This window comes from Portunus trituberculatus, chromosome 46 (assembly GCF_017591435.1).
Source record: "Portunus trituberculatus isolate SZX2019 chromosome 46, ASM1759143v1, whole genome shotgun sequence".
Classification (NCBI taxonomy): Eukaryota; Metazoa; Arthropoda; class Malacostraca; order Decapoda; family Portunidae; genus Portunus; species Portunus trituberculatus.
The window spans coordinates 29,165,235-29,178,249 of record NC_059300.1 but is presented as its reverse complement, the minus strand read 5'-3'; the positions used below and the strand labels follow the sequence as shown (position 1 = coordinate 29,178,249).

At 33.7% G+C, this 13,015-nt stretch overlaps 1 protein-coding gene across 10 annotated transcripts in view; it reads right to left on the bottom strand.

The window, feature by feature from the left end:
- LOC123520139 (disintegrin and metalloproteinase domain-containing protein 11-like) overlaps window positions 1-13,015 on the bottom strand; it is a 722,595-nt gene that overhangs the window by 116,055 nt on the left and 593,525 nt on the right. For 9 of the 10 annotated variants that reach the window (XM_045282075.1, XM_045282076.1, XM_045282074.1 and 6 more), the window contains 5 exons: window positions 12,892-13,000; window positions 12,621-12,740; window positions 12,175-12,358; window positions 4,378-4,576; window positions 1,786-1,924 (listed from right to left, as the gene is read on the bottom strand). In XM_045282075.1, coding sequence (XP_045138010.1) covers window positions 1,786-1,924; window positions 4,378-4,576; window positions 12,175-12,358; window positions 12,621-12,740; window positions 12,892-13,000 — 751 coding nt within the window. The remainder of the gene's footprint in view (window positions 1-1,785; window positions 1,925-4,377; window positions 4,577-12,174; window positions 12,359-12,620; window positions 12,741-12,891; window positions 13,001-13,015) is intronic. The other variant, XM_045282072.1, reaches the window with a different exon arrangement.

The following is a 13,015-nucleotide window of genomic DNA, read 5'->3' as shown; positions in this document are numbered from 1 at the left end:
TATATATATATATATATATATACACACACACACACACACACACACACACACACACACACACACACACACACACACACACACACACACACACACACAATGCCTCCGATCAATAAGGAGGCTCTGCTCAATCTCCAAAGATGCAATATTGTGAGTCAATTCTTGTTAATGTAGCCCAACACGCCTTGAACACTTTACATTACAGTGCAATGAACAAGAGAGCATGAATGTTTTCAGATAACACAAGGACACTGGAAATGCTGGACAGCTATGAGAATGTAGACCCATTGAAGAACTAACGGTAATCCTAATTATACAAATATATGCAAGAACATCTTCATAAGCATGTAGAAAAGCAGACAGTAAGATCCACACATACATGTATACCTAAATGCAATCACACTGACAATCATACAACTGCATATCATGAAGCAAAATACAATATACAACAGGGCAGACGACAGCATCTGGCTTGATGTGGTTGTATGTGTTTAAGTATGTGTATAATGTATGATATGAATGAGACAGTTTGATAATTCAACCTAAAGTCTGAAATATACAGTCTGCTTCACTTCTAGGTATCATGTTGCACAGTACATATTCTCTGACTTTTATATGATTTTATAATTACTTAAAAAACATGTATATTTTGAACCTTTACTCACATTGAACTAGTTGGTACTGCATTTTTTTAGATACCTATAACGATAAATCAGTGATGATAAATGCAATGATAACCCCCCAAAAATAAAAAGCTTGATACTGGAAATCTGATGTAGGTAGTTCTCAGACAGGTGTAGCTGATCAAAAAAACTTCAGAAAAATGTTGAAAAATGATTCATGATAAATGTTAAATAAAAACTGCATAGCTTATGTCATATATTTCCAAACTTTTAGTTAAAGAATTTCCTCTAAGGAAAAATGATAGGTTTGAAATAATGAACTTGTACTAAACCCAGAGCTTCTACAATACACACTAATCACAGTTCTGAGATCCATTTTCCTCTAAAATCAGCATACACCTGTTTCTTTATTGGTTAAGGCAGCTATATTCAATGCACTGTCTTGGGGTCCTCATTTATGGTCGCACCAAGGAAAACTATATGACCTTGATCAAACGCAGGATCTCCACAGCCGCGGCAACAAGCTAGGGACGCCCAAAGTGCTACTGAAGATCACACCAAGCCTAATCATGCATTCTATGCTAAATTTGTACTGCATAACGGCATTCGGGGCCATACCTGCACTTTGTTGTTTAAATGGAAAGTGCTCAGCTTTATTCTTCCTGTAGATAATTTCATGCAAGAATATGCAATATGCATACCCTTGTTTCAAAAGTACTAACCTCTGACCTTGATAAAAAATATAACAGGGAGATAATGAAAATAAAATGAAATTTGGTATTTCTTTTTGTAAGAGCATGGCTTGGCTGCTTTTTTTTTTTTTTTTGAGCAGATACTTCTGAACATTAACTTTGCTAAAATGTTGAAAGCCATTTTGTGCTTAATCAAGCACATTTCAAATATCAAATAAAATTGAACTTGGTTTCCTCTCTTAACAGTCAGAGTTTTAAAACAAAAACAAAAAACAAAAACAAAAACAAAAAGAAAAATAAATGTGCCAATATAAAAAAAAAATTAAGCCAAGCATTTTGAGCGATAGATCGGGCCACGAAAGAGAGATAGAGAGAGAGAAGATGGGGGGGTTAAGGAGAGATGTAATGGTAGTAAAATGAAAATCAAAAGAACTAATTATTGCTAAACTATTTTAGACTAAGATCATACTGACCTTAGACACAGGGAGAAATTTTTGTGGACTACCACTGACCTGTAGCACAAAGCCATGAATGCAAACGCAAAGAACACCCCGCCCATTCCTGACACCAACCCCACCACGAGGTACACCGTATCACTCCCCTGCTGCCCAACTGTGATGGTGCCAGACAGGAGGCAAGCACAGCCATCAGGGGCAGTTGTTTCGAGGCAGGTTGGCGGTAGGATTTGGGAATATACAATGAAATTATTTTGTAAAGTGAGTGATTTTTGTGCCCACAATCATGGGTTGTGCAGTCAGAGTCAGTTAGTGAGGCCACACGAGTGGTAATCAGGATGATGACGTGGTGATGGTGAGGCAATCAATATGGCGGTCACAGCCAAGGTGGCAGATCGAACAGGATGCAGACCAGGCGAGCGAGTTGTTGAGAGAGGGAGGACACAGCACCCATGGCGGGAAGAGAGCAAGGGAAACAAAGATGAGAACACAAACTCTAACAATACTGCCCTTCACATAATACCTAGCAAGTCAACCTCCTGCACAGTCCTTGCTACCTTTTGAAGGTTTCAGGACCAAAAATGTTTACGATTCTTTAGTTTTTGCCAGACAGAAATCACTTCCAGAGAGCTTATCAATGCAAGCATTTATATTCTCAATGAAATATTTATGATTAAAATCATTGTTGGGTGTGAACAAAACTTACAATATGCTCTTCATGATAAGCTTCTGTATCAGTCATGGGGCAAGCATTAAATACACACTAAACGATAAAAGTTTCTTGCCACACTGCTGATTTTTACAAGCTATGTGTGAGAAACATGAAGAGACAGAAGCACCACTCAGCAACCCAATGAGCTGAAAATAAGTTCATGGTATCATAACAGCATGAGTGCCTCACCTGGCACAGACAACACATCAACGCAATCCACAGGTGATCCACAGATGGTCAACACAAGAGCTTCAATCACACTCAGACATGTCTGTTCCACAACAAAGGTCACATTAACCTCAATTAAAAAATACAAGTTTTCTAAACCAACATGATTGAGTCAGAATTTTAAGGTAGAGCTTTTCTTTCTACCTAGTAGTAAATCAATGTAATTACATATAAGTATAAGCGTGCGTGTGCACACACGCACACACGCACACACACACACACACACACATATATATATATATATATATATATATATATATATATATATATATATATATATATATATATATATATATATATACATATATATATGTATATATATATATATATATATATATATATTGCACACACACACACACACACACACATATATATATATATATATATATATATATATATATATATATATATATATATATATATATATATATATATATATATATATATATATATATATATATATATATATATATATATATATATATATATATATATATATATATATATATATATATATATATATATATATATATATATATATATATATATATATATATATATATATATATATATATATATATATATATATATATATATATATATATATATATATATATATATATATATATATATATATATATATATATATATATATATATATATATATATATATATATATATATATATATATATATATATATATATATATATATATATATATATATATATATATATATATATGTGTGCGTATGTATATATATACATATCATTGCATTTATCATCACTGATTTATACACACACACACACACACACACACACACACATATATATATATATATATATATATATATATATATATATATATATATATATATATATATATATATATATACATACAGACACAAACAGACACACACACACACACACACACACACATCTTACAGTGCATTGCTTTAGATTTCAGTTAGGTGAACTTTGTCGTGGATCAGATGGAAAGGGATAGGTGGATGCCAGTTGCCACAGCCAGGGAAATGCCCATACCAATCCATCTACAATACGTAGCAGGGTGATAATGTTCATTAACGAGAACACATGGCAGACACCAGTAGAAGAGAGTGAGAGTACCTGTAGCAAACTGCTATTAGAGTAAAAAAAAAGAAAACGCCTCCCACTCCGCCTACAAGTAAGAGCACCATAGCCACCCTTCCAAGCCCTTCGGAGTTGCGGTCTGACTCTGCTGATGGGATGTATAAAAGTTTGGTTAAGAAGCATGTGTAACCTTTTGAACCAACAAAAACACTTACGCTGAGAAAGGACCAGAAAAGGGCTCAACATGATAATATTGGACATCGGCTGTGTTCAAACAACACCAACTGCTGATGCAAGGCTTAGCCCTTTGGATATCTGAGCTGCAGCCAATCCTGCATAATACAAGAAAAAAGCTGCCTCTTGATCAACAAGGAGCCACAAATAATGCATAGCCCCAGGATAAGTGTTACTAGAGGACACAAAAGAAAGATTCCTACAGTTTATGGAGGAATAATATCAATACAGAAGTAACCTCAAATGACTAATTTACCTTGAGCCCATAAAATAAAAAATGTAATGCATGGTATTATTAAATTAAATAACAGCTGTAATGTTCAGCACTGTCAACCATTCAAGCTCACCATATTGTGTGTTGCGTCCAGGTGTGCTGCTGGAATTAGATGTAGAATTCTTAGTATTCTTCTCTGTGGTGGTGGGACGCTGTGTCCTCTGGGGAGCATCTGGGTAAGGTGTGGTGTAGAGAGAACTGTTGTCGAAAATCGAGCAGTCTACCCCAGTCCAACCCGGGGTGCAGTAGCAGGAGTTGACATTGGAGCACACCTGTTAGGGTTGTCACTGGTCAACTCTCTCTAGGTGCTATGTGGTTCATGCAGGGATGCATTCAAAGGATTACCCCAATTCTATTTCAGAATCAGCTTGAAATAATAATAGTAAGAACAATTATTATGCCTCTATCTGTCTACCTGACTGTCCCTCTTTCTGCTCCCTCTCCACCTTACTCACTTTTCATGTATATGCATGTATATTCATATCAAAGTTAAAAATATATATATTCTACAAACCATAATAAGTAAGGACTGTTAAAGGAACATTTAATTGTGGCACATTACTTTAAACATCCATGTCGTATTTCCCAAACAGAACAACACACACCTTTATGTATGGAAAATAATACATTGTAACAGTTTTATTGAGGTCCCCTGTCATACAGCAAGACTACTAAGTGGGTGGACACTTAGTCTAAAATAAGGACAGCATTAAGTATTAGTGCTCACTCCCATGTTTTCTCTCAGCATTTTTTTTTTTTCTTGTGGGAACAAAAGATTCATCTATTGTATACTTAAACATATGTATGCAGTAATATTTGAAAATTTCATAGTTTTCTTCTGGACAAACAATTTTGAAATGTAGACACTAATAAAAGTTATGGTCTGGAACAAAATAAGATGTTCTTTAATTAGATATCTGTAATATTTACCATTTACACTAAGACCTTGAATAGCTCTTATCAGCTTTAGCTTACAAAACCTGCATGCCACTGTTTACTAAGGCTGGAGATGGGTGAGATGTACGATCAATTGATGGGAAAAACAAATGTCTTTAACCTTTATACCCCTCGAGCCATGATAGTGATATTTATGTTATACCCCGTTAGGCATGATTGTGGTGCTTCTCAAATACTGCGCTCATTTTATGCTGTAGTTAGCTTATCTTTGAGGCTATCTGTCATTTCATATCCAGGCCTGTCATTGGTCCATTGTTCTCAAGATGGTGGACGCTTAGCCAATCATGTCTCATCTTTTACAAGAGTAAGTTTAAGTTGTTATGAAGATGGCAGACATGACCACTATTATAATGTCAGTGTGCTGTATTTTATCTTTTTTTTTTTATAAATTTTTAGGTGAGATAGAAGATATACATGTATTTTCATGGGTAAATAAGTAATTCAGAAACATATCATGATGCATGACAATACTGACAATTATAATTTTTATTTTGATATTGGCTTAGATAAGACTGCATGATGGAATCAGGTGAGGAAGATGTGGTGACACTCCTTGTTTCTGTCCTCAAAGAAACTGAATTTTCATTATACCACATTTTGCTTACTTCCCTGCTTTTTCCATAATGAATATATCAAAGAAAAACTTATCTTTGAAATAGTATGTAATTCATATAGTTTGTTGATGTGTTTTTGCAAAATATTGAAGAAAATAAAAGAATAACTTTAATTTTTATCTTGCTCTACATGCAATCTTTTACCTTAAAGTTTTTTTTTTTTTTCTAATGCACATATGTTACATCTGTTCAGTTATGAAAATTGAAGGAAATAAAAGAATAACGTTAATTTTTATCTTGCTCTACATGCAATATTTTACCTTTGAGGCTTTCTTTTTAATGCACATATAAATTACATCTGTTCAGTTATGATTATAGCACATCAAAGAGGAATTCCTAAGCATCTGAATGATATATAATTGTCCCAGTGTTTGTTAAGATAATTGACTGAATACTAAAAGACTTGAAACTTTTTTAACATTTACTACCCATTTCTTATCTACATATCTTTAAACCTGCCACTCATTTTATCATGAGGTATAAGAATTAACTCCAACTGACATGACAAAACATCATGTCTTATCTCATATTAGGAAATAAAGATGTATATCATGGGAGAAATTTCTCAGTTCCCCACACTGTCTCTTTCAGTCATCTTTTGTGATGTGCAGGGAATACAGTGGCAATGTTCCTTATGCATGTATAGAAGATGACAGAATACAGAGAGGTAAGCAATTTACTTCTATCTTTAAACTTTACATATGACTTTAAAATGAGATCTTGTTCTAAGATATGACTTCTTAGCTATTACATTATGCAAGCCTTGTGTACCAATGCTGTTACTTCTTGATATACAGAGATTTGAACACTTGTGGCACTGAATGCATTTAATTTCTTTTAATATCCAATAGCGATCTTGTTCAGATAGATTAAATATCATCAATTTTGTTTAAAAAGTCATTAGATTCCTTCATGTAAAGCTCAGTAGCTCTGCATACTCTAGACAGCATCATAATAGATCTCCAAGTATACGACCTACTTATAATAATATAAGTGGGTAAAGAATCCATCCAATAATTACATCTATGACATGGTTATAGTCATTGAAATTCTTTACTTAAACGAGACAATATTATCAAGTGACTCTTGTAATAATATGAAAAAGAGGGTTGATATTAAAAAAAATACTTCATGAACATGTCTCCATCATAATTAACAAAAGAAATATCATATTCTACATGAGTGTAAAGAGATATAAATTCTTTTCAGTGACTTATTCTGAGATCAGTTTATGAAAGTCAAGTATCCATGGAATTGCATTATTTTTTCTAATCTACTTTTGCATACATCATCTAAACCAGTGATTCCCAAACTATCTTACCTGACGCCCCCTTTTTGCTCCCAGTACACCTGCACGCCCCCTCTTCCTCTTTTTCTTTATTTATGTGAAATTATATATGTTTTCTTGTGTATATATATATATATATATATATATATATATATATATATATATATATATATATATATATATATAAATAACTTAATAGAATACGGGTTTGCACCATTGGAGTGACTGATATAATTATACTTTGCATGTATGTAATGGCAGATACTTGTTCTTCGAATTATTTCATTATTCTAATTAAACAATCATTTGTGAACAGATGACTTCACGCCCATCTTGTATCCTCCTCACCCCCAGGTGAGTGCACCCCCTAGTTTGGAAACCACAGTTCTAAACCAATTTAGGGGAGTTTCTTCATGATGTATAACAAACTGAAGTTCCATTGCTAAAAGTTCCTTGACAAAATCCTGATTCCAAAGAATACAAGTCTCATCAATTTCTCTCCTCTGACTGACTGTCTTCAGCCTCTTTCTCATCTCTTGCTATCACTATTTCCTTGTTAACAACTCTTCTGATCTGGCTAACTACATGCCTCCCATCCTCCCACAGTCTCACTGCACAAGATTTTCTTCTTCTTTTTATCCCTATTCTGTCCAACTATACTATAATGCAAGAACCAACCAGTAATCTCAATCATTCATACCTTTCTCTAGTAAATTCTGAAACTCCCTACCTGCTTCTGTATTTCCATCTTCCTATGACTTGACCTCATTTAAGAGGGAAGTTTCAAGACATTTATCCCTTTCCTTTGGCTAACTCTCTTGAACTTGCATGGGGACTGGCATTCTAAGTGGGCCTTTTTTTTTTCTTTTTATTATTTCTTTTGTCCTTGGCTAGCTTTCCCCCTCTTATGTAAGAAAAACAAAATGCTTCTATCCAAGTGTATGTCTTCAGATCTATTATAAATAATATACCTTTTTATGACAAACACTTTAAAGACTTGTGTTTTATTGAGGCATAATAAGAGATTATGTATAATTTAAAAGTATATATATATATAAAAAAAAAAAAAAAAAAAAAATCTTAAGATAACTCTTAAATGGGGTATTCTTTTGAGAGGAAGTCTTCAATAGTAATACAGTAAACCCTTATAGCATGTGAAAATAAATAATGTACAAATAAAACATGCATGAATGAATAAATAAATAAATAAATAAATAAATAAATAAATAAATAAATATATATATATATATATATATATATATATATATATATATATATATATATATATATATATATATATATATATATATATATATAGCTTAAATATTGCTTATCAACGATGTCTTCTGCTAGAAGGATGAATATGCAATTGGTGTAGAATCTTCATTATTACACTGATTAAACTGAGTGACTGACCAATTCATAGTTTCTTTTATGTTTGTATCTCTCCTATACAATCACAGGACACTTAAAAAGCAAAGCATACATAACAAATTCCTCATCTACCATCAAATTACACTTCAACATTTGAACAATGATTTATGTAGATATTGTTCTTTCATCATAACAAAATTTTTCGATGCACAAAGAAGAGAAAAGAACACGGAGATACTGGAACAATTATGTCACAAGTATAAAGGGTTTACTGCACCACCACATGATAGTGCATAGTAACAAGCACTTCATGACATGCAAAGCTTTCTGCTTGCTGTAAAAGTGATCTGGTGAGTCCTGACTACCAGCTTCAATTTTTTTTATAAAGAAAAGTAAAGCATATGAATCTTATTTCTATTTTCCATCAAAATAAAAAGAGCAGTATATGCATCTAGAAAAGGAAAGCATATGGATTATTATCATGTTCCTATGAATAACAGAATATTGTAAGTATAAAGAAGGAAGAGTAAACATGGCATAAGTGTTCTCCCTCAATAAGACATGTGTATGTTGATTCTATGCTGTGTACCTAACTGCTGGTGATGATGTCAAGTATGTGCATTAAATATTATGGCTGGATAAGCCAGTGTGCAAGGTAATAAGATTCTTATAAGGTTTTACAATACTAATATAAGAAACCTTTATTTTTCAAGTATAAACATGTGTGTATATACTTGATATATGTGATATATGTGATATGTGAAAAGGCTTAAGTTCATAGTGTCCCATTTCCATAAGACATCCTTGCTTTGTTCCTGATTCTATCAAATAATCAATAAATCTCTCAACAAAATCCCTAAAAGAGAATGACAAAGATTCATACGGAAAACTAGATCTTCAGTACAGTGGCCTTTATGAACACCATACTGGCAATCAAATAGAAGGTTGTGAAGTGATAGATGTCTAATAATCTTCCTCCTGACAATAGACTAAAATCTTTAAAGACAAAAAAAATGAAGCAATATGATGATAGCATGAGAGATCAGAAGGATCCTCTTACTTAGGAACAGGATGAACGTAGACAAACTTCCAATAAAAGGGAAAGGTAGATGTTGACAGAGTTGGAAGAGCTTGACTAGGCAAGATGTGAACATGAAGGCAAAGGTTTGAAGAACAATAGGAGGTCCCCAACAGGTTCTTAAGTCTTCCAAGGGTTAAGGCTAGTGAGACTATGGAAAACATTGCCATAAAGAATCTTAGTGGGAAGTACGAAACAGTCAGTCAGAGGATGGAGGAGAGGGAGGATTAACCAATGAATCATCCAATTTTCAGCAAATGTTTTAGCAAACAGTTTGGCTTTATAAATAGATGAGATGGATGTGATGACATCAGGTTGAAATAATGGAAGAAAGATGAAGAACCAAAGTTAATGAAGATATTTTTTTTGCTAAGAGCCAGAAAACTTGAGAGGAGTTAGATTTTGACACTTTTTAGTAAGAGTTTTGGCTAGTTAGAGAAAAGATTTAGCATGATTATAGCTGGGGGGCGGGGGTAATGTAAAGCACATTAGATTTAGGCAATGGAAGGCTCAAGTACCTTTAGTGGGCAACCTCTCTATCACGTTAAGCATGAGAAAAGGCTGTGTTAAAATAAGGTTTGAAAGGTTTATCAAAAGAAAAAAAGTGAGGAGTGTATGCCTCCATGATGGACACTATTGCTTCTGTCATAGAGATGGGTCTCTGACATGGAAGCAGTCATTCTAAGGAAAATAAAAATAATACTTCCTCAGGTCCCCTCAATTAGCAGAAACAAAATGGCAGAGGCATCTCTGCTTTGGGGGATCCTGAGAAGGGATTGGAGGAATATGACAAGATATAGATATGAGGATGTGATTGGAGGATGACAGCACATGCAGAATGATTAGAGGTTACAAAAAGACCTAGAAAGTTGGGATCACTCCAAGATGGTCAGCAATACAAGTAGGTCTTGCACCCAGTTGCTCTAGATCAAGGAGAATAGCAAAGTTAAACCCTGTTTCACTAGGATGGTCAGTGAAGGGAGAGGAAAGGCAAAGGTGAAGGTGAACAAATCTCTATAGAGCAGAAATATAACTGATAATTCAGCACCAAAGCAATTCCAAAGAACAGAACAAACTGTGATTAATTACAACTAAGACAGTAAGAAAAGTAGAAATTCAAAGTTAAATATTAAATGCACAGTACATGCCAACATTTACAATTCACTTTGTTCTTTTATTATTATATTTAAATCAATTATAACTACAGACCTCTGGTCAAGAGGACTCCCAACAAAGTTATAAATAGTATCTCAGTAGTTTGTCACAGTGTTTTTCTCCAACAAAATAGTAAGCAGTAGAATAAATTCCTATAAAATAAAGTGGCATTGTAGCAAGATAACTCAAGGGAGAGTGTTGGTGAGTGGAAGTTAAAGATGGTTGCAAGAAAAATAGACTCTTCTGCAGTGACCTTCTCCTTGAGAATACAAATCCTTGGAATATTTCTGTGAATTCATCATCATCAGATTTCAATCTTACACAACTTAGCCATATTTATCTGGCAGTAGCTTGTCAAGTTCCATGATTACATGGATGCATGTATGTGCATTCTTTTCTTGTTCCTCTACTTCATGAATCACACCTCAAAACCTTATCCCATATTTTCTTCTGGCCTAGATACTGATAAAAGTGCTAAAGATCTGAATATCTGCAGCTGATTGTTGACCCTGAAGCCAAGTGATACATGCAACAAAGTATGGACCTGGTGATGGTGATAGTGATGATGAGGGTGGACAACCAAAATGAATTGTTGTCAATTGCTTTCCTTACTGTATTGTATTTGTAGTACAGTAACAAAAGTCTCAGGGTACACAAATGAAAGATAGTGTTGTTTTAAGATCATAGATTAATCATATATTTCTTAAGGAGAAAAAAAAAAAAAAAAAAAAAAAAAAAAAAAAAGTCATGGCACCTCTCTGAGTCTCTGTGAAGGAGGTCTTGCCTGGGGATACATCTAGTTCCTACAGATAGTGGGTATCATAAGAGCTCTTGTGCATTAAGCAGTGATTATGCATCATAGATTTATGGGTATAAGAAAAAGCTTTGATTCAGATACCATGCTGGACTACTCTCAAGTGTACTCAAACATGATGAACAGTCTTGTGATCTTACCACTGCCACATCCCCTATCTTGCTAAAAATTCAAAACAGGAGCAGTTAGCCCCTTGATTAGTATCAAAAGCAAGTACACAAAAATGAAAGCTTGCACAATTCCATGAGTCTCTGCTCACAACAGAAACTGAAGGGGGTTTAAAATAAAAGAGTAATACCAGTAATGTGTTTCTCTCAAAATCAAATATCAGCTTCTTGTAAAAATGTTAATTCCCTTTTGCAATATATACTTACCTCAACATTCAAAAGAGTTAGATTAGTCTCCTTGAGCTGAAAACTGATCGTTATCCAAATGCCACCCATTTCTATCTCTGTATAAATGATGTTATATTAAATTTAATAAATTACCATAAAAAACCCCTTCTGATTTAGTTAGAATAATCAATGTGTAACATTCATACCACATGTCCCAATCACAGAAACAATTTTCATGAAACAATGTATACTTACCCCATGTCCCGAACATTCAAGGGCATTATTATTAGTTTCACAGTGTCCAGGTTCAATGTATGGATACAATGATTCACAGGTTTGGTTGACACAAATCAACTTTTCACCACAGGCTGTACCATCCCGAACTAATGTCCAGTCTCCTCTTCCTTTTCTTTCATCAGACATCTCATAACGAACAGTTCTGAAATGAGAAACGAAACATAAATGCAGAATGGGCAGCAACAGCAACTATATATTAATCTTTTCATATGATATATAAATGGTTGTTCATACAAAAAAAATCACTATTGTCATAATTACTATATCTGCATGATTAAAATAAGCAATGAAAGGCAATCAAAGAAACGACCATGATAAACCTTTCTTAAAAAAAAGGGTCAATTATGGACTGTAATTCTTGATAATCTAAAAGATATACTCTGAAAATAATGAAGATCACTAACTTGCATTCATATTCCTGGCCAGCCATGGCAACAATAGTCCGGGAGTAACTCTGATCTGCATTTGGTGACACTGGATGTCCCATTCCTTGCTGACATTGTAAAGTACCACACATGATGTTCCTGTGGATTAATGGTTAATTTTCCATAAATGTATCACAGGAACAAAGCTGGATAAAAGACTTTTTACAGTTTTTCACAGAAGATAGAAAGAAATGATTTCAGAAAGTACTCAACAAACTTACTGTAAAATACTTTTTAAAGAATTACTTACCCAAGTTCACATTTAATATAGGTACCATTGTGGTGACGTCCACAGTTTCCATTGATAACACCATTCACATTAAACTGTTTATAGCAAGTTTCATCTGAAGCTTGACCTCCTACAAAAGAAAGAA